We start from the raw sequence: 19,570 nt of genomic DNA, 5'->3' as shown, positions 1-19,570 counted from the left end.
CCCCCGACGCTACTCAAAAGAAGTCCCTCGCGACCCACGCTGGCAGCCTTACGCCAACTACAGTGAGCCCTCGGATAACCCCACTGTCAACCGGATCATAAGCAGCGGACTTGAAACAATCATGGCGAATGTTGCGGCCTCCTTCACCAAGGCCGCCCATGCAGCCAGCAGCCACACAGTCACCGGCACGGCGTATGTAACCGAAGTATATGTTTCCGTCAATTGGGTCTGGTTTGCCTCCCCCGCAGGGCTTGTTGCGCTGGGCATTCTTTTCCTGATCCTAACGGTCTTCACGAATAGACAGCGGGGGCTGCATTTCTGGAAGTCGTCTCTGCTTGCGATGCTTTTCCACGGGCTTGATGAGCTGGGCAGTGAGAATTGGGTCGCTTGTGGTGACAGGAAGACAATGACGGTGGATCAGATGGAGGAGACGGCGCAGGGGATTCAGGTTCGGTTGAGGAATGTGAATGTTCATAGGGGGCTTATGCTGGACCTGTCGTGAGGAGGTCTGGTTGCGAGATTAGCATTCTGTTTCGACGAATATGCTGATACTGGCTATTTATCTCGTTCGGTTGACATGCTAGTATGACTCTATCGACATAAATAATTCCTAGAATTAAGGTTTTGGTTCAGGGTAGTTAGACTTTGAATCGTGATTTCAAGTTGAAATGGACATCCATTCATAATAAAGTGCAACGCTATCTATCATCCTTCTATATCTATATATATGTCTATGTCTATATTTCTATCCGTAATAATCCACCATCATCCACAAGTCATGAAAACACACCAACTAAGGCCTCATCAACGTCTCCCTCCTCAAAAACAACAAAAACCCCCAAGCCGCCACCAACTGAAACACCAACGACACCCAAAACCACGCATTCCCCACCTTGTCCACACTCGTGCCCACATCCGGACTGATATCCCCCGGCCCGAGCTTATTCGGCGCGAAACCCCTTGCACAAATCGTCGCCACACTCCCAATCGCCTGCGCAGCCACAAGCACAAAACACACATGCACCCGTGTCAGCGTCTGCAGCAGCACCATCCCCAGCCCCACCTGCTGGATCTCATCGAGCAGACCTAGCCATAGCCAGAGTGCCCGCGAGGCAATCGCACCACCGATCAGGCTCGCATTGCTACCAGAGACAGAGACCCAGGGGAGGTAGTGCCCGATGTTGCTTGTCCCCCACCAGACCTGCGCCCAGCGCGGGGCGCCGAGGCTGAGGCCGAAGACGGGGAGGATCCAGGAGTGTTCCTTTGCGAGGTTGCGGAAGAGGAGCATTGCGAGAACCCAGAGGATGATGAAGAAGAAGAGGACGAGGAGGACGATGTGCCATGTTTTTGCGTGCTGGGAGGACCACAGGAACGACCAGTTGCGGCCGGTCGCGGCGGCGAGGAACCAGTTCTGCACGATCACCATGAAGAAGAACCAGAGCACGATGCGCCGGCGGAGGAGCGACGTGTAGAAACTCAATAGGATTTTGCCGGGTGTTTGGCGGTAGTAGTTTGGGAGGCCGAGGGCGAGGAGGGCGCCGATTGTGAAGCAGGCTAGCGCGATGGGCATGACGACTGCGGTGAGGCGCCAGGTGGAGAGGGCGAGAGTTGAGACGCCGCCGACTTGCACGGCTGTGACGCGGGAGCTCCAGTACCAGAGGGCGACGGTGTAGAGCTGGGACAGGCCCTGGATGAGGGATGCGCGGAACATCCAGTCCTTCACAGGGACAGCGCCCTGGTCGCCGAAGTTGAGGGCGAAGAAGAAGGAGCCGCTGGAGGAGGCGATGGCGTAGACGCCTGCGGCGATGTTTTGGGCCCAGGCGCGGCCGAGCTCGGAGGCGCCGAAGGGCGAGATGCCGATTATCACGAAGGCAATTGCGTAGATGAACCAGGGGAGCGAGAGGACGACGACGGAGGGGAACCGGTAGAAGATCAGCCACCAGGCCATTGAGGAGACGCAGTAGATTGTTGCGATGATGTAGAGCTTGATGGCGGGTTCACCAACTTGTCCAACGAGTAGGGTGATCTGGGCGGAGTTGGTTGCGATGATCTGGCCGAGGCCGAGGAAGAGGGCGTATACGGGCCAGGTGCCTAGGCGCCAGCGCATGAAGCGGCGGATGGCCATGGGTCGTTTGTAGCCCTGGCGGGCGAGCCACTGGTCGATTTCGTTGGCGCCGGTTGAGGATGAGTCGTCGTCGTCGACAATGTGTTCTTTGAGTTGTTTCTTCAGCTGTGCGTCCGTGTACATGTCGAAGAACTTGCGCTCGCTCTTCATGAGGTAGACCTCGATGCAGTAGTCTGTAGCCGAGTTCTTTTTGTTCAGGTTGGTCAGGAGCTGCTCGAAGCGCTGGGTGAAATGGCTGTTGCTGTCGGTGAAGGTGGGGTCGACTTTCTGGAGTTCAAAGACAGGTTGGTCATGGCCGCCGGCGACAGCAGGCAGTGAGAGGGTAGAGACGTTGCGTGTAGGGGAGTACACACGCCCGGGGGTGCTGGGAGGCGACGAGTCGCGGGAGACGAATGTGATCGACGTGCTGGACTCTCGGGAGTGGTTGGTGACCGGCCTCATCGTGGAGTTCACGGCTGCCATGGCCTCTTCGTGAGAGATGTAATTCTCTTGCGTTGGTGCAGCAGCATCTCCATCACCATCTGCATCCGTATCATTGTCGCCATCGGTGTCCGTCACGCCCGGCTGCTCGAGCACTTGGCTGTCATGCAGGGACCGCTTACGAAGCTTCTTGCCCTGGCCCGGCCCAGATCGCCGTCCAAGAGACAGTTTGCGACCCAAGAAACTCCCCCTTTGGGACTCGGCTTGCATCTGCTGAGCTTCAGCTGCCTGCAGTTCCAGCAAAGAGGGCTGACCAGGTACAGTCAAGGACGTTCTCGACGCCATCGGGCTCGATAAGCCGGAAAGCATCATCGACGAGTGCCGCATGCCCCCAGCCTGCATATCCCAATCGCCTTGGGCCTCTGGAGGCGGGCCAGCGACGGTACCCTGGTTCTTCGCATGGTGGATCTTGATTGAGGTGCGTTGCAGGACTTCCAGTTTCTGCACCCAGTCCAGCACCGGGAAGCGCTGCTTGGCTGAGTTTGCACGCATCTCCGCTCTGGTTTCCGGCGAGGAATCTAGAGCTGATTTGATTGCCGTCCGCAGCTGGTGCAGGAGATGCCGCGTTGAATCCGACTCCACGGTATACCACCACCCAGGCATCTGGCCGAGACCTCCAATCTTCGAGCCAATTCCAAGGGCGCCCTTGCGGCCGAACTCAACTGCAATCAAGCCGAAGGGTTCGTCGCGGGAGGGGATAAGAGCGAAGTCCGCGCCAGAGAAGATATACGGCGGGAGGACAGTAAACTCAGGCTTGGAGAAGACACGGCCAGGGAACATCTCCATGATCCGCGCCAATTTAATGGCAGCAAGCTTGCCGTAGAGGTCAATGATAGGCCCAATGCAGATCAACTGCACCTCCGGCCTTGCAGAGAGTACTGCGGGCATGATATCAGCGATCAAATCGACTCCTTTCTGCTTCGACCAGCGGCCCACGAAAACAAGAAGGTCCGCTTCGGGGTCCTCTTTCAGTCCCGCCCATTTCTGTGCCTGGAGCTTGTCCTGCACAGATTGCTCATGCGATTGAACGGCCACTGAAACGTCCGATTCGGCTGTATCCGACGGGTCCGGGTTTGGAAGAGCGCCAATCTTGCCTAAGCTCCAGAAAATCGGATACCGGGCCCAAGACCGTGCTCCGTACTTATCTGAGACACCGACTGCGCCGAAGCCGCGTTGGTGCCAGCGGAGATAGCTCGCGCCGGCATGGAGCAGGTTGAAAACGTTGCCGAATTGAGCGTACTTGGAGGCTACCTCAACAGGAAGGTTGAATACCGAGCAAACCTCTTCCTTCTCCTTCTGCGTCCGTAGTGCCCAGAGACCTTGGAACTCAGCATTATGGAGTGACAGGCAAACAGGAATAGTGCGTGTAGGGAGGAGGTACAGCGGGGCCAGGCAGCCGTGGAAATCGTTGATGTGGTACATATCGATAGAGGGATTCCGGCGAATCACCTCAGCAATACACTGATTCCACGCCGAGTAGTAGATTGCGCTGTCGAGGTCGTCCATTCGGGGCGGGTACGGTTCTGCTTTCGTTTGGTGCCTGAATACCGGGGCATCAAGCAGGACGTATGTGATATTGTCGACTACGTGGTACTGAACGTTGACCAAGTAGGGCTTGTCCAGGACCGTGACCACGTATGGCTCCGTCGGCGTGTCAACAGGATACTCGATATCGCCGACACACGGCACCACCCAGATGAGATCCTGGTGCTTCAGATTTTGGCTCATCAGCTGCGCCATGACGCCCAGACCACCGATCTTCACCTTCACCTTCCAATCGGATATGTCGTACTCCATCGTCGCCATCAGCACAGTGCGTCTGGGAGAGGCGGCTGCGCCTGCTGCTGCCATGTCTGTAGATCCCGTCGGGGTGACATCTCCCGCAAGATTAACTTGGGAGGAGCTGGCGCCAGACATTCGGTCCTTCAGACGACGGTAAAGAACCAGCGGTGCCTTGTCGCTCTCCGCCGCATTTCCATCTTTGTTCAGCTTGACGCGGTAGAAGGTGCGAATGAAGAGGAATACACCAGCTGCACCCATGAGAAGAGGCACGACCCAGAGAAGGATATAAAGTACCATCTGGGCCCAGCCTGATCCAATTGGGATGAGCTGGTAATTCAGGTTGGCGTCGTTGAGCGAAATAGTCCAACCTAAATGCGGGAATGGAGGCAGGCCAGTGATGTTGATGACATTGGAAGAGAGATAGGATGGCGGGAGTTTCTGAACGACAGAAGTGTTGCCAACATCACCGTAGACCTCTGTTGTATCCGGAATCCCGTCCTTGCCCTTCCCCCACACGTTCAGCTGCCCTACAGCTGGCCACTCATACACAAAGTCGTACTCCCAGCGCTGGGTTTTGGAGTTGAAGGCGACTTTGTTGTTCATGCCTCCGTCATAGCCATACTGGTTGTAGGGCCCATTGAAGTGCAAGTACGGGAATCGTCGGGCTGCATCCTCCTTCCAGTCGTGATCGCCCTCTTGAGTGTAACTGCTGCTGCCGGTGAGTTTTGAGAAGTACTGTACGCGGATGTGAGTCCCATCCCATTTTCCAATCCCTTCCGTGTTGTTGATTTTGGCAGTTGTGCTTCCGCCCGGGTAGGCCTCCCACTCGGACCAGCTGCGTCCAAAATCGGAAGAGTACCGGAACTGGTCAGCTCCCGCGGCTTTGTGCTGTATTGAGTAGTCATCGCCGGATTGGTGCACCAGGGTGGAGGAGTAGTTCGCGAAGGGGGAGATCAGCGGATTCTCAAGAGAGCCAACGCGCAGAAGGAACTTGTCTGTTGAGTTGGTGTAGCCGTGGGACTGGGAGGAGACATTCTTGACGATAAGTTGATGGATTCCGTGATGGACATTCGTCAAGTTTGCAGACCAGGTCCAGACAGTTGGGATCTCTCCAACAAAGTCGTTGCTGGTCGTTCTAGCATCTATACTAGTGCAGTCAACGCTGTGAGTGTCGAGGGTCGAGTTGATTCCTTTCTCGGTCTTGGAATCCAACACGATGGCATCCGTAATGTCCTGACAGGTCATGTTCGTGGAGTATCCCAGCCGGACGGTGATGTTTTCGCCCGAGTCGCTGTCCGAGAACAAGCGAGCGTCATGTCCTGGGGCAAAGTCGGTCACGGTAGGGCCCGGATCGACAAAGTCGCTGGCCTTGACATAAGCGCGATACTCCCACGGCAGCAATTTCAACTCTGAAACGCATCCGTACGTGTCGTCCGGACTGTCCTGCACCGTGAGATGGTCGTACGGATAGAAGAGGTTCCGCAATCTCGTCCCAGAATCAAACGGAGCCAGTAGGGAACTATTCTTGCTGCTGCATGAGCCGTCGCCATATGTCTTTGTGGTGTTTCCGTTCTGATATACCAGCCACAGTGTCTGATTGTTCGTCGTCTCTGCCTCCTTCTGAGCACCGGGGAAGTACCTCCGCAGAACGGACCAGAGACCCGTAGCGGTAGGAGTTGTCGACGATCCAGGGAGATAAATGTCCTCGGTGAGCTGCGAGATGGTCTTCAGGTACACGCCGTCGCGGGCAACAGGGTAGTGGTCCCGAATCTCGAACATGCGCTTCATGATGTTGCGAAGCGGATGCGCCGGATTGCGCTGGTCGTATGTGATTGTGATATCCTCGCAGCCATGCCGACCCTTTTCAACAGGGAAGTCATAGTATTTGCTCGTATTGAGATTGAAGCAGCCGTTCGTCCACCACGCCGTTTGCGCCGTCAGAGGCTGCCGACCAAACATGTAGTTATCTGCAGTCGCGTCAAAGACATACATTGCCTGTTCCTCACCCCACAAGATCAGGGGGACTCCTGGCAGGACCAACGATATGATATTCAGACCAAGCAGGTACTTGTCCGTCCCATTCTGCACCGCAGGCCAGCGAAAGTTATCCTGGTTAGAGACACCGTACATATGTCGCGGATCGAGCTCTCCTGTAAAGGCATTCAGAAAATCATTCGTGCGCAGCATCTCGTTCCACGCATCAATGAAATCCGTCGACAGATCGTGCCCCGCAACAAGGTTCCCGTCCATGCCCAGAAACCGGGTCATCGAGCGGTAGATGGTATAGTGAAACGCGGACGCATCCAACGCCTGAAGCCCGTCCTCGCGGAGGAAGTTCGAATCAGAATCATTCGTCAATCGAGCGCCATCAGCCGCAGTCTCCGGCAATTGATCAGGCTGCCGGCCGCGTCCAAGATACAGACTGCCAAAGACGTCACCGCTAGTGATCTCGCCCGGTAAGAAGAAATTGTGCTTGCCGTACTCCCTCGCGCAGTCGCGGTAGGTGGAAATCATCTCGGACAAAGGCTCCAGCGTCGCCTGGACACTCTTGTCAAAGCGAAACCCATCGATATCGAGACTTGCAATCTGCATGCAGGAGTGGCGGATCAGGACGTCGCGCACTGGCTTGTGCCATTCGCGCAGTCGATCCTGCACCGAGGCGAATTTCGTCAATTGGCGCTGCCAGTCCGGGAAGTTGCCAAAGGCCTCGAGCTCGCCGTGTTGGTCAAAGTCGCTGTCATAGCAGCCCTGGAGCTCTTCAACACCACTGTCCGTCAGCGGGAAGCCGGTCTCGCCCCAGAACCGGGGGTAGGCGCAGGTGGAGTTGTAGGTGTTGTCGCCAAAGGTGAAGTCGGCGTACTGGCGATCGCTGACCCATTGCACTTCGTATTCGTGGGCGTTGAAATCAGCGGACGAGTTGAGGTGGCCTTTGAAGCCTACTAGGTTGCTTAGTCTGTTGTGGTATCGGTATTAGTTCAAACTTTTATCTCATCCAGATAATCAACTTACGTGGCAAGTGTATTATCCACCACAACATACATGCCCCGGCTGTGGATCTCGGTGATCGCGCGCCTCCATTCTTCGAGGGTACCAAGGTGCATATCAAGCAGCGTCGTGTCAACGGGTGAATATCCATCGTACGCCCAGGGCAAGTTCATCAAATAAGTTCCGGCGAAGTAAATGACCTTGAATCCCATGCCCTGAATGTAATCCAGGCTGTCCAGCAAGCCCTCTAGATCGCCTCCATGACGCATCTGATTAGAGGTGAGCACCTGCTCAAACGTTGTCCCGTTGATGTTATCATTGGATGGGTCGCCGTTTGCTATCCGGTCCAGGAAGATGGTATATGTGGGCAGTCGCCAGTTGTCCGGCGACGGGTGGTATTCATGGTCTGGCCATGCTCCCCAGTAGTCGATGGGTCCTTCAGCAGTCTTGTTCTCGTTCAAGTTGTACTTGGCGAGAGACTCATCGTACGGCCAGCACAGGGCGAGCTGAACCAACGAAAGGACGAGGGGGATGAAGCGCTGCATGGCGCCGGGTGTCTCTGTCGTAGAATGCAGCGGGCTCAACCATTGCTATGAAGGAAAAGCGAAGGGGAAATAGAGCAGTAGTCATTGATTAGAACAAGCGAAAATGCATGGAAAGATGAGACGTCACCGAGGCCACGGAGCCCTAGTTCGGAGGGACGGGAATGGGTCTGGTGGACCTTATCAAGCATCAAACTCAATCACCCCCACTTTTTCGATTCTGCAAATCCACCAGCAATGCCTTTAGAGCACGCTGGCTGGCTGCGTCTTACGTCCCTGTCTCAGAGAAAGCTGCCGAAACATGGAAAATCCTGCATTCATTAATTCGATTGCCAGACGCTTATCAATTCAAGACTCACAAGCCTCTGGGCAGCAAGCTTAGCATCCACAGTGGCACACAACACTACGTATTGTCTAAATATAGCCGAGTTAGTAACAGGTATAGCATATAGCGTCTTCACCTCGGTTTGGCGCCTCACTCAGTCTCACTCTCACACATCGGTCTTGGGTTGAGGATGTGATCAAGAAGGTACATGAGCATCGCTGTAGTCGACCTTTCCGCCATCAGACGAGCCTTCCAGCCATGCAAATAGACAAAATGCTAAGTGCGTACCTGATTAAATGGGGCTTCCAGTACCTGGCAGTCAGGCCGGGCCTGGCTGGCAATGGCTGCAGATCTTCCGCCTGTGCCGCACTTGCCACTCGCTCCCCTGGCCAGTGTCGGGTTGCCGATTCCATTCTCTGGCGATGTTGACGTCAAATTAATCGGTGCCCAGGCGATACCTCCGAGTTACCACGGTAAAGTCTCATCTCCCAGACGCCACTCTAACGGCAACCTAAACCATCAATCGAAAGGGAAAGCGGTGTTATCGTGATTCCATCCTCCGATCAACCACGACGTCTCTATGGACATAAGCCATTATTGAAAGGGAAAGCGGTGCCGATGTCGTGAAATCTCGAGCCTCGAGTCTCGACCGCCGATCATCCACGACACCGTTGAGGGATAAGTTATAGCCAGGGCTAGATTCGGACAACCTCCGCTGGTCGAAGCAAAGAGCACATAACATATACTAGGCCAGGGCTACGTCGTTGACCTAAAAGACTCTCTTGTCCCGTCTCTGACGTGCTTTCCAGCCCTTTGGTTTCAAACAATGGGACGCAACCACTTGGGCAATGGGCAAGCCTGCAGAGAAGACATCATGACATCTGCCAAGGGCATATACAGTCGCTGTCTGGTCTTCAAAATCCCGATATAGAAGGTCGGGGAGAGTATATTAGTGCCGTCCCAGTTCCCGGTCTCTTCTGGCCTTGACAGTTACAGGTTTGCGCACCAGATATCTCTAGGAGGATCAGGGCGTACCAGGCAGTCAACATTCTGTTCCGCTGGCAGTCTTTGCCCGGCTCAAACTGGGTTTCTCCAAGTATGTGACTGGTTCTTGCAGCCAGACCTTGGATCAACTCAAATAGGCTGCAGTCAATCTTCCTCGGTGCACCTATCCCCCCGGCATCAACAACGACGAGTCAACTCACAGACCAAACCCGCCAGCCGTGCGATTCAACGTCCTCTCTTCCTGTGGAAAACGCATTCTCTGTTCCCTAGTGCGAGAATCAGCAAACTGCAATCTGGTTGTCGAGTCCCTGTCAATACATGCTGCGCCTTTGCCCTTTATCTAGGCTTGACAAGCAGCAGGGCTCTGCAACGCTCTCATCACCTGCAAACGCAGCAGAGTGGTCTTGCTGAGAGCTCTGGCGCCAGATAACCCAGGTAAGCACGCGGACCAGGTTTCGGGGCCATGCTTGTCCGGGCCAGGACACCAGTTGGCGAGACGAGGGGACCCGGACGTTTCGGGGGCGAGTGGCCCCTGGCGGCGACGCTTAGGGGTGGTTGGCCCCCGCGCCGGGGCCCCGGGATGGTGAGTTTTTAGGTAGGTAGGTAGGTAGCGGTGCAGGTGGCAAGCGCCCGGGGGCGCTAAGGATGAGCGGGGTTCGCAGCTTTGCGAGTTCAGTGCGTGCTATAAAAAGTCTGCAATGGCCGTGAGACGAGCCTTCGCCGCAATCTTTTGTCGGCGCGATTCCTCACGATGGGGTTTACAATGTTATGGCGGAGTCATGGATTTTCTGTTAATGCGGGTGATCTAGTACTTGGATGCTCATCGTCGTTCTTTTTGTGGTAAGTCCCCGAGGCTGAGGTCCCGCCAACGTTCGGAGTGCCGAGAGCGACTCGGGAGCGTTGAAGCATCCCGGAGCTCGTGGACAGCTGATTGGGCAATTGCCTGGAGATGCAGGTGAAAACACTTGCTTACCCGATTGCTAAGTAACAACAGGATAATAGCTCGTAAGCAGCAGTCAAGTGAGTTTAGGTACTGTAGGTATACAGAAGAACGTTAGAACATGACAAAAGCTTATCGATCCATGACACACTTGAAAGTTGAGGCTCCCCTCCTCTCCTCTCCGCGCCGCCAGGAACACACACACACGCCTGTGTGACTGTCATTCCCGTCCCGATAAGATCACCGCCTCTCCAACTCACTTTATGACGCAACCGCCCTGTGGATTTAGTATAAGGCCTCAACGGTCAACCCAACCCCTCTATCCCCCCCCACCACCATCTATCCACGAAGCTCAAGTTCAAGTTCGAACCCTTTACTTTATTTCCTCCCTCAATTCCTCCCCACCATCACATCACTCACCTCCAATCTTCCACCTCGCCCCAGCAAGAAATAAAGCAACATGCCCCCCCGCGTCTTCATCATCCGCCACGGCGAAACCGAATGGTCCCTGAATGGCCGGCACACAGGCACAACGGATCTCGCCCTGACCGAGAACGGCGAGAAGCGCGTCAAGGCGACAGGGAAGGCACTCGTCGGTAATGACCGGTTGATTGCGCCGCGGAAGTTGGTTCATGTGTACGCATAACTCCCCTGCTTCCTCCTTATTCTTCTGTTCTTTAGAGCAAAGCGAAGTAAAGCAAAGCAAAGCATGATCTGAATGAGGCTAACTAATGGAAATTTGTTTGGGTATGGTGTAGATACGTCTCCCCCCGCTCCCGCGCGCAACGGACGCTCGAACTCCTCGAGATTGGATGCCGCGAGAGACTTCCCTGGAACGCGGACCGGAAGTCCGAGAGTGAAGAGCCGATTCGGACGGAGGCGCAGGTGGAGGTGACGGATGCGATCCGGGAGTGGGATTACGGGGACTACGAGGGGTTGACGAGTAAGCGGATTCGGGAGATCAGGAAGGAGAATGGCGAGGGCGGGTGGGATATTTGGAGGGATGGATGTCCTGGGGGAGAGTGAGTTTTCCCCAATGTTCATTTCTTGCTTTCTATTTGCTCTGTTCTGTCTGTTTTGGTATCTGTGTGGAGCGATTGCTGATGTGGTTGTGATGATAGATCCCCCGAAGATGTCATCGCGCGTCTCGACGCCTTGATCGCAGAGATCCGGGGAAAGTACCACGGGCCTTGTTTCTCGGATGAGGAGGAGAAGGGCGATGTGTTGATCGTTGCGCACGGGCATATCCTTCGGGCATTTGCGATGCGATGGGTTGGGAAGCCGTTGACGGAGACGGCGCTGATTCTCGAGGCGGGTGGTGTCGGGACGTTGAGGTATGTTGTCCGATATGTTCCATGCGATGCAATGATCGTATCGGTACTGATATCGATGATGTGTTGATTGTATGCTAACGAGTGCAGTTACGAGCACCACAACATCGAAGAGCCAGCGATCATCCTCGGTGGTGGATTCGTCGTGGACGCCTGATCCTGATCCTGATTCTGGTTTCTGCTTCTAGACCGTCAGCCAGAGTTTCCAAACATAGATAATGATATATAATTCATCACATGAATCTTTTTTAAGTGTAAAAGGGAAAACTCACCAACTCATTCCATCACACCCTCACAACTCCTCCTCCGTCTCCGCACCCCTCTCCTCCTTCTCCCTCTCCTTCTCCTTATCATTCCCCTCCGTCCTCACCTGCGTCTGAGCCTGCGCCTGAGCCTGCGCCTTAACCCCCTCCTCCCCCAACACCTTAGCAGCCCCCATAAACAACCCCCCAACATACCCCCCCAGAAAGCGCATATCCTCCGCCTGCACCGCCGTCATCCGCAGCAAGTTCTCCGTATCCGCGAGATGGGCATTCAGCTGCGCGAGCTGGGAATGCAGGTGTGCGTATTGCCGGGTTTTAGTCGCAGACATGGAAGTCGAGGACTGGGATTGGGATTGGCTGCTGTAGGCGGGGTGGTTGTTGTGGTTGTGGGCGAGGGAGGAGGAGGGGCGCGAGAGGGAGGGGTTCGAGTAGGATTGGGAGGTTGAGTAGTGGTGGGAGGGGGGCATTGTTGTTTTGTTGTTAGGAGAATGGTGAGGATGTAGAATGTGTGAGTTCAGTGGGATGGAGAGGTTGTTTCGTTGATTTTGAAGATTATTGGAGAGAGAGGATTCTGAATCACCGCGTCGGCCTCGGAGGTGTTGGTTTGTTTATGGATCGGCCCAATCACGTGGGGCAACCAACTATATATATCAACACTGACTGCTCAATCACCAAATACAAGGTGCATAAGCTACTCCTCCGCACTATGGGTTGCAACAAGTCATACACAATTCGATTAGAACAATCAATTGAGCATAAGGAATGGATGATTGGAGGCCAACTACGCCAACTTGCCAAGTATAATGTACAGCATTTGTCATGATTAGTATGATCCTTGGCTGATTGAAAAGCATGGTATAATTGCAACAAACCAACCGTCTGGTCCTCAACGTCTGGCTCTTGTTCATTAAATAAGACAATCTCGCAGCACTGAAACACAAATCACCGCATGCAATATAATAACACCCACCCACAGATGCGCCCACCCAAAGATGAAACAAGAGGGAAAGAAAACAGAAACAACCACGTCCCTTATGTCCCTTATGTATATGTAGTAATCAGAAACAGTACGACAGGGAGTCAGCTTTATCCTCCTTGCCAGCCACCATTAGAAGGTCTTCTTTATAACAAAGTAAGCAGCGCTGCGAAAGTGGTTCTTCAGGTAAAGGAAATAGAGAGAGAGGATGCTAGAGAGCTAGACGTGTATGCGGAAAAGGAAATTTAAAGGAGGGAGGGATGCGTCGCTCGACCGGTACGAGGAGGGAAAGGGAAAGGCCGGTGGGGTATCGTCGGGTTTAGCGAACGAGCGCTGCTGCAGCTTGCTGCTGCGCGCCGAGGCTGATCTGGCTGCTATGGGCTGAGTTCTCGGACTCGAGTGTGGCACTAGCTCCGCTGTCACCACTCTCCGCGCTGGCGCTCGCACTTCCGGTCAGACTTCTTTGTTTGGGAGTACCCTTGGCGGAGTACGGGTTGCTCACCCCATAATGTTGTTCAACTTGCTGCGGGGCTACCGCGTTTCCTTGTCCAGGAGGATATCTAGGAACAGGTGCTCGCATGGCTCCCGGAGACGGGTGGCCGTTGTTCATCGGACCGTTTGGGCCGTTCATATGTCCATTCATAGGGCCGTTCATCGGGCCATTCATCGGGCCATTAGGCGGGGTGTGACCATCTTGGGCAGTGACTGGTCGACCCATCCGAGGGCCGGGACCAGGACCGGGGCCTCCGCCGCCAAATGGCGTTCCTGGAGACTGGCTGTTCCGCCTGCTACCGGGGTACCCAGGGTGCGGAAAGTCGCCCATACGGCTCGCGGTGAGAGAGTTGGCCCGAGACCCTTGCTGCATGTGGTTGCGATCGACAGACCCATAACGGTTGGAGGAGTACGCCATCATGGGGTTGTCCATGAGGGAATCGTGAAGGCCGGGGATTTCTTGCATGATGCGATCGCTGGTGCGCTTCCTCCCGCCAAAGTACCGACCAAAGGACGACCTGCCGCCTCCGCCACCATTCATGTTAAGCTCAGGATTTTTGCGGAACTGACTGGCGTTAGGGGCCTTCTTTGCCCGCCGAGAGGTTATGCTCATCATATCCACGTTATCCGGGTCGATATGCGGAACTGGTATATTCTCCATGGGATCAAAATAGTCGTCTTCGTCCTCCTCATCAAAAACGGAGCGAGGAGGTGGTGGCCTGCGTGGTCCTCGTCGCATGCTCATTTCTTGTTCTCGGATCATAAGTTCCCGCTGTCGGAGTGCTAGTTCTCGTTCCCTCAAGGCGAGCTCGGAGGGTGTTGAAGGGGCACCGTTGGGAGAGGTATCATGGTAGCCGTTGGTCGTGGGTGGAGGACCAGCACCATCTGCATTATCATAGAGAACCAGATGGCTAAACTCTTCAAGACCTTCTAATGAGGGCTCTCGCGGAATTCGCCCGCCTTGAGGAGGTTGTGTACTTGGAGGTCTAGACATTGTAGGCGGACCCCGTCTCGGCGGTGGCATCATCCCCGACGGGTGTCTGGAAGAAGGCGGGCGCATAGGACCGTTCCTTGGAGGGGGAACAGACGAAACTCGCGGCGGCGGCTGAGCCATCGCATTCATGGCAGGAGGAGATTGGTCTCGGGGCTTGTTTAGATTTGTGGTGTTGACATGGTGCAGCAGCGCATATAGAGTTTCCACGCGGGGAATTTTGACGCCTAGCTGTGTGGCGAGCTTGATGGGTGACCCGAGGAATGTTTCAATTTCCATCGGGCGCCGAGCCTGGAAATCCTGGTACATCGTGCTTGGTGTCTCAATGGCTGTCATTTTGTCAATGGTTCTTTGGGAGAAATCGCTCGAGAACGAGCAGCCGTGGGCTTGAGCCAGGTCAACCAGTTCTTGAATGAGATCCGACACCAACTGACGTGCTCCGACCTTTTCTAAAAGTTGCTTGTGGTTCGCCGTTTCAAACAACACGCTCGCTGGATGGAATGCAATTGGACTGGAAAGGTTAGCGGCTGCGGACCATGAGAATTGACAAGACATACCCAATCATACGCTCAAACTGCTCCTGCCTGATGTTTGCTGATACTTTGCAGTCGACCTGCCCTGACGCCAGAGTCATTGCTAGTGCCTGAGCCATATCATTTTGTATTTCAGGAGGGATGCCGGAATGACTGCTTGTAGCTCCGACCCAGATCTCTGAAGAGTTGGCATGCTCAAATTCGCTCGGACCGGTTTGGATCATCTCGACACCGGACACTAGAGAGAGTACGACGTTTGTGGGGAATCGCTGTTCCAAGTGTGGTTCGACGCCAAGCGTATTCGAGGTGTTGACCAAAATGCATGTGTGTTGAGGGGTAACAACGGACTCGATGACGGCGGCTAGATCGTAGACATCGGGAAGTGCCTTGACACACAGGATCACGTAGTCGAAGGCGTTCTCACGAGATGCGGCTTCTTCCGGGGAGCGGACGACTAAGGAGAGCGAAAGTCAGGACGGTTCTCCAGCCAGACTATTCCTCAAACTCACCATGACGCGGCTTAAATCGTTCGGTTCCGAATGTTTTCGACCTACAAAGTAATTAGCATTGCAAGTGTTGATAGGTCTTGCACAACTCACTTCATTGTCACTCCATATTGAGACACCGACTCAAACCCCGATTTCCAGACTAGCGTCACGTCGCAGGATGTGGTTGCCTGGAGCCTCCAGGAGAGGAACGCGGAGATGCCATTGCTGCCCACTAAACAAGTTTTTGTTAGACGACGGACCATTTTCGGAGCTCCCGGATCGCGGGAAAGGGACTGCTGTAGTGATTGCGAGATGGAGCAGAAAAAGCTGAAGCAGGCCCGGTGGGATTCGTTGAACGAGGCGCTGGTAGAAACTAACCTGACAAAATGCGCAGGCGCGGCGGAGGAGCCATGATAAGCGATCAAAAATGGAAGGAAGCTGATCCCGCCAGCCGAATGCCGATAAAACGTCGAGGAGCGGTTGTTTGATGATTGTGTTGAAAAACAACAGACGACGCTGGCGACCACGAAAAGAGCGAACGCGAGCCAATAATCTCGGCGAGGGCAAAGTCGAGACGGCGAAAAACAGGGCACCGACAGGACCGAACAAAAAGCAAAACGAGGGAGTAAACGAAAGTAGGGGTGGTGAGGGAACGGAGAGAATAAGAGGGGGTGAATGAAGGAGGAGAGGGAGGAGAGGGAGAGAGAGAGGAAGGATTGAGGAAAGGAGACAGAGTCAAGAGGAGGAGAGAAAGACAGAGGAGGGAGATGAATGATGGGATGGGGATGGGGATGTGGATGGATGGATGGATGGATGGATAGAGTCAGTCAGTCAAAGCAAGAAAACGGTCAGCTTCAGGCGGAAAGCAGCCCGATAGAGCTGTCGCGGCGTACTGTCGTTTTCTTTTCCTTTTTCTCTGCCGTCACTGCGTATTCTTAATATTTCTCTCTTTTTTCTTTTTTTTTTTCTTGAACAGACAAGTCCAAGCCTCTAACAATCGTGGATCCCCGCCAGAGCTTGAACCGGAAACGGAGCCAATTCCAGATTCCAGAGAGGCGATAACTGCAACCGATGAGGAGCATAAACAATGCAAGAATGTGCTTGTCTTTTCCTGTAGTCTCTACTCTCTAGCTGTCTCTGCAGTCTTGACTCTTGAGCATCTTAGGTCTTAATAATTTGCGGTCTCAAAAAGCGGACGCAGGTGGATGGAATTAACGTTAATGGAAGCTACTATTAATACATGATTTATGCTTTATGCTTTATGCTCTCTGCCACAGATCGCACGTTGGCTTGCACTATCCGGATGCATCTTGCTTTTTCCCTCCTGATCTTTGGCAGTTGTACTTTATCTTGCTACCAATTATTCTTGATTGTAGAAAGGTAGAAAGAACAAAGTCTTCAAACTTCAAGATCAGGGGTCAAAAACAAATGAATCATCTGTGCTGCGTTTGAGACACGACACCAGCCACGAAGTCCTCCGGGAGATATCCACTCCCAACAGTCCACTTTGCTGGTCGAGATTCAACATCAAAGCTCGGTCGGACTCGGTCAGATTCCATTCCGACCTCTTCATATCCATGGGCATTCCGCTGACTGTCCAGTGTTCATTCCATCCGGGGAATACTTTTGTTCATCTCACTGCGAAGCAGTCTTCCAGAACTGAGGTTCCTCGCAGACTCAGAGCTCGATCTAGGTACATAGGAAGTAGCTACTCCTACAGTAGCTGCCGCGCTACGAATAAACTACTGTACGCATAGCAGTAGCACCACCTGGAATAACAAAGTCAGACTCTCTGTATCTGTAGTCTGTACGATACCTCAGTCATACATGCTCTCGCCGCCGGGCTTTATTCGACAAATAGGAAGATAGGTGTGACCCCCTAAACGGCCGCAACCTATCACCACCATGTCCATAGACGGCGATAGCTGCCTCCCGCATCGAACGGGCTGGCCGGAGCTGCGTAGTCTGTCACACAAGCTGTCAGGATAGGTCCTGGGTCCTGCACGATCTTTACTTTTTCCATCTCGCACTCAAAGAAGGCCAACTCAGCTCCATTGACAACCACGAATCACCATTGTTCTCCAATTTATCGAATATTGACTTCATCGCTCCAGTATGAAGTCAATGTTGATACAATTAGTGGGCGGGAAGGGGGAGGCAGTGTTGTTCATCCCAGCATGCCAGAGCTATCTCCGGAGTAGGGATCGACGCCGTTCCCCTGTCAAGGTGGTCCAATGCCGTTGCTGTTTGCAGCTGCTGACTGCATCCGGGATACCCTTGGCTCCCGTCGTGGAGGTTCCTCGAATAGTGAGTCTAGTCACTGGCTAGGTTTCGCATCGCCTTGCACTCTATCTCGCCTCTCACTCTGGGGTTGTGGCTCACGGCAATGACTGATCGCTCCTCCGTGCTGCACGGTTGACTGTACTCGCCACCTGTCGATCCTGGGGTCGCTTAATGCTGAAGATTTAGCTGATCTACGGTGAGTCCTAATGATATGCAGCGGTGGCACTGTGGCAGAAGTCAATGGCTGCTGTTGGTCTCTGGGCGCGTCGGGGTTTATATGTCCGGCGGACAGGAGTTATTGTGGGCGTGGAATGTAACTCTGCATTCGTACAAACAATCCAATTCTTGCGCGCAGCCGTCTGGTTGTCGACCGTTGGTGCTGGTCGGAGGTCCAGATGGCGGTCGACTTGGGATCTCGCCTGCGCAGGGAGATTGCCTAAGCTAGATCTTGGATCGTACACAGCATACCGGCCGACATTAGCGCCTGCTAACCGCGATAAGCTTGAGGTTCTCCAATTGCCTCTTGGTCCAAGAGTGCAAGCCTGCAAGGAGTTACAACTTATGCAGCATCAAGACCAAACATCACATCGCAAGCACTGCAATTGAAATTGGACCAGGAGATGAGGCAGTTCTTGGAAGAGGATTTAGTGCCTGGATTAGCGGCAGAGGCAGAGAGACCCACTCAACCTTGGAACAAAGATAGAAACATTCGACTGCAAACGATTGGCTGCTGCACAGGGGCTAGGCCTGATCCGCTGGATGCCAAGAGAAAAACTGCTGTTATTTTCAGCCGGGCTTCTGGAACATCAGGTCAGTGCTCTTGCCGTGGTAAGACATCTTACGTCGAGCAAATCGCCTCTTGTTATCACAGGGTCTTGAGTCCTGAGAGCAGTAGACTATCTCCCGACAGAGTGCGCTGCTGCGACTCTACTATTCTACTATTCTAATTTCCCAAGTATTGAGCAGTTTCCAGCAGAGCTACCTAAGCAAGCCCTTGACGTCAAGATGATCTCACAGCAGGATTCATTGGCTTGATCGGCGACTTAACTCGCCCATCCAATCCCGCCCATCGTCGCACTTAATTTCCTTTCCCCACAGCTTCATCAACAAGATTGTCGCTCGCCGTTGAGCAGCTTCAGCCTCTCCCTTGAGTTTAACTTTTTTGCTTTTGATATCGATTGCCAGTGGTGCACCTGTGGCTTGACTGTTCTCAATTCTTCGTACCTTTAGATTAACAACTCGTATTCCCCCCTCATCACAGTCGCACTGCACAATGCATTGTGGCATGGGCCAACTCGATGGATTGTATAGTGGGCGTTCTTGGCAGCCAGGCCGTGCCACTTCCCAGTTTCGGGAGATTAAATCTGACTGCTTCCTTGGAAATCTTCCACTTTGACCCCCCCGTAACTCCCCGTCTCCTGCCACGTTGAGACTAACCCATGGGAATTATGTCCCTGCCAATCACTGACCGTTTCCCTCGTGGCTGAGTAGCCTGAGCGTCCCCGTTCAGAAGCTTGGCCTGAGGCCCTGAATCGTTGTTCTCCAAGAGGTCTTGGCTTGACAGGAGCGAGTATGACAAGATCAGCGGAAGACTGCGGCTTGCTCAGGACCCTGGATATCAGAGAGTTGCAGCCTTGCAGGTGGACAGTAAACACATTGCAATCTCTGCGAGACACGTGGGCGAAGCATCATACGGTCCATCCTGTTTGAAGGTTGTTTCATCTCCGTCTCATCCTTCTTTTGTTTGTTTATCATCATGTTAATACCGCACTTCTCAATCTGCGATGTCAAGAAAGTGAGACAGGTCGCCTGCGGAATAGTCCAGCAGTCTTATCGATCATAATCTCCTGCGGTCGGCATTTCCAGCTTCTTGGTGCACGAAGTTATAGCCCAAATATATATACTACGTCTTGGCAACTAGCTTGTCGAAAACTCTTCTGCTATAATCATGCATCCTCGTCGTGTTGAGACTAAACGACTCTTGGGCTCTGAGGCTGCCGCACTAAACGCCCCATAACGCCCCGTCGTT

General features: G+C 53.8%; 5 protein-coding genes across 5 annotated transcripts in view; 2 read left to right on the top strand and 3 right to left on the bottom strand.

Annotated features, from left to right (window-relative positions):
- Positions 1-502, top strand: part of BJY04DRAFT_215776 (uncharacterized protein) — a gene marked incomplete at both ends in the record, with an annotated part of 1,388 nt that extends 886 nt beyond the window's left edge. The window contains one exon of the mRNA XM_073715556.1: positions 24-502. Coding sequence (XP_073573698.1) covers positions 24-502 — 479 coding nt within the window. The remainder of the gene's footprint in view (positions 1-23) is intronic.
- Positions 503-793: 291 nt separating this feature from the next.
- ags3 (alpha-1,3-glucan synthase Ags3) lies at positions 794-7,917 on the bottom strand (the record flags this gene model as incomplete). The annotated part of the gene is made up of 2 exons (XM_073718372.1): positions 794-7,340; positions 7,397-7,917. The coding sequence occupies 2 exons, from the start codon at positions 7,915-7,917 to the stop codon at positions 794-796; spliced, it is 7,068 nt and encodes a 2,355-aa protein (XP_073573697.1).
- A 2,585-nt stretch (positions 7,918-10,502) lies between these two features.
- Positions 10,503-11,757, top strand: BJY04DRAFT_183443 (phosphoglycerate mutase family protein). Its single transcript, XM_073710470.1, has 4 exons — positions 10,503-10,820; positions 10,943-11,206; positions 11,306-11,518; positions 11,606-11,757. Exons 1-4 carry the CDS (start codon positions 10,645-10,647, stop codon positions 11,670-11,672), a joined length of 720 nt encoding a protein of 239 aa, XP_073573696.1. The 5' UTR covers positions 10,503-10,644; the 3' UTR covers positions 11,673-11,757.
- Positions 11,758-11,807: 50 nt separating this feature from the next.
- Positions 11,808-12,245, bottom strand: BJY04DRAFT_215773 (DASH complex subunit HSK3 family protein; the record flags this gene model as incomplete). Its single annotated transcript, XM_073715555.1, has 1 exon — positions 11,808-12,245. The coding sequence occupies one exon, from the start codon at positions 12,243-12,245 to the stop codon at positions 11,808-11,810; it is 438 nt and encodes a 145-aa protein (XP_073573695.1).
- Positions 12,246-12,477: 232 nt separating this feature from the next.
- On the bottom strand, positions 12,478-16,134 carry BJY04DRAFT_183439 (ketopantoate reductase family protein). Its single transcript, XM_073710469.1, has 5 exons — positions 15,637-16,134; positions 15,370-15,490; positions 15,280-15,320; positions 14,795-15,224; positions 12,478-14,748 (listed from the first exon to the last, which is right to left on the bottom strand). Exons 1-5 carry the CDS (start codon positions 15,668-15,670, stop codon positions 13,074-13,076), a joined length of 2,301 nt encoding a protein of 766 aa, XP_073573694.1. The 5' UTR covers positions 15,671-16,134; the 3' UTR covers positions 12,478-13,073.
- Between the last annotated feature and the right edge of the window lie 3,436 nt (positions 16,135-19,570).

Source organism: Aspergillus karnatakaensis (assembly GCF_047715665.1).
Source record: "Aspergillus karnatakaensis strain CBS 102800 unplaced genomic scaffold BJY04scaffold_12, whole genome shotgun sequence".
Lineage (NCBI taxonomy): Eukaryota > Fungi > Ascomycota > Eurotiomycetes > Eurotiales > Aspergillaceae > Aspergillus > Aspergillus karnatakaensis.
This window is presented reverse-complemented; position numbering and strand designations above follow the sequence as displayed.

Coding starts and splice junctions, on each gene's coding strand:
- BJY04DRAFT_183443 (XM_073710470.1), top strand. CDS start 10,645: ATGCCCCCCCGCGTCTTCATCATCCGCCACGGCGAAACCGAATGGTCC. Junction 10,821..10,942: donor CCGCGGAAGTTGGTTCATGT/GTACGCATAACT, acceptor GGTATGGTGTAG/ATACGTCTCCCCCCGCTCCC. Junction 11,519..11,605: donor GGTGGTGTCGGGACGTTGAG/GTATGTTGTCCG, acceptor TAACGAGTGCAG/TTACGAGCACCACAACATCG.
- BJY04DRAFT_183439 (XM_073710469.1), bottom strand. CDS start 15,670: ATGGCTCCTCCGCCGCGCCTGCGCATTTTGTCAG. Junction 15,321..15,369: donor CAATATGGAGTGACAATGAA/GTGAGTTGTGCA, acceptor ATTACTTTGTAG/GTCGAAAACATTCGGAACCG. Junction 15,225..15,279: donor ACGATTTAAGCCGCGTCATG/GTGAGTTTGAGG, acceptor CGCTCTCCTTAG/TCGTCCGCTCCCCGGAAGAA.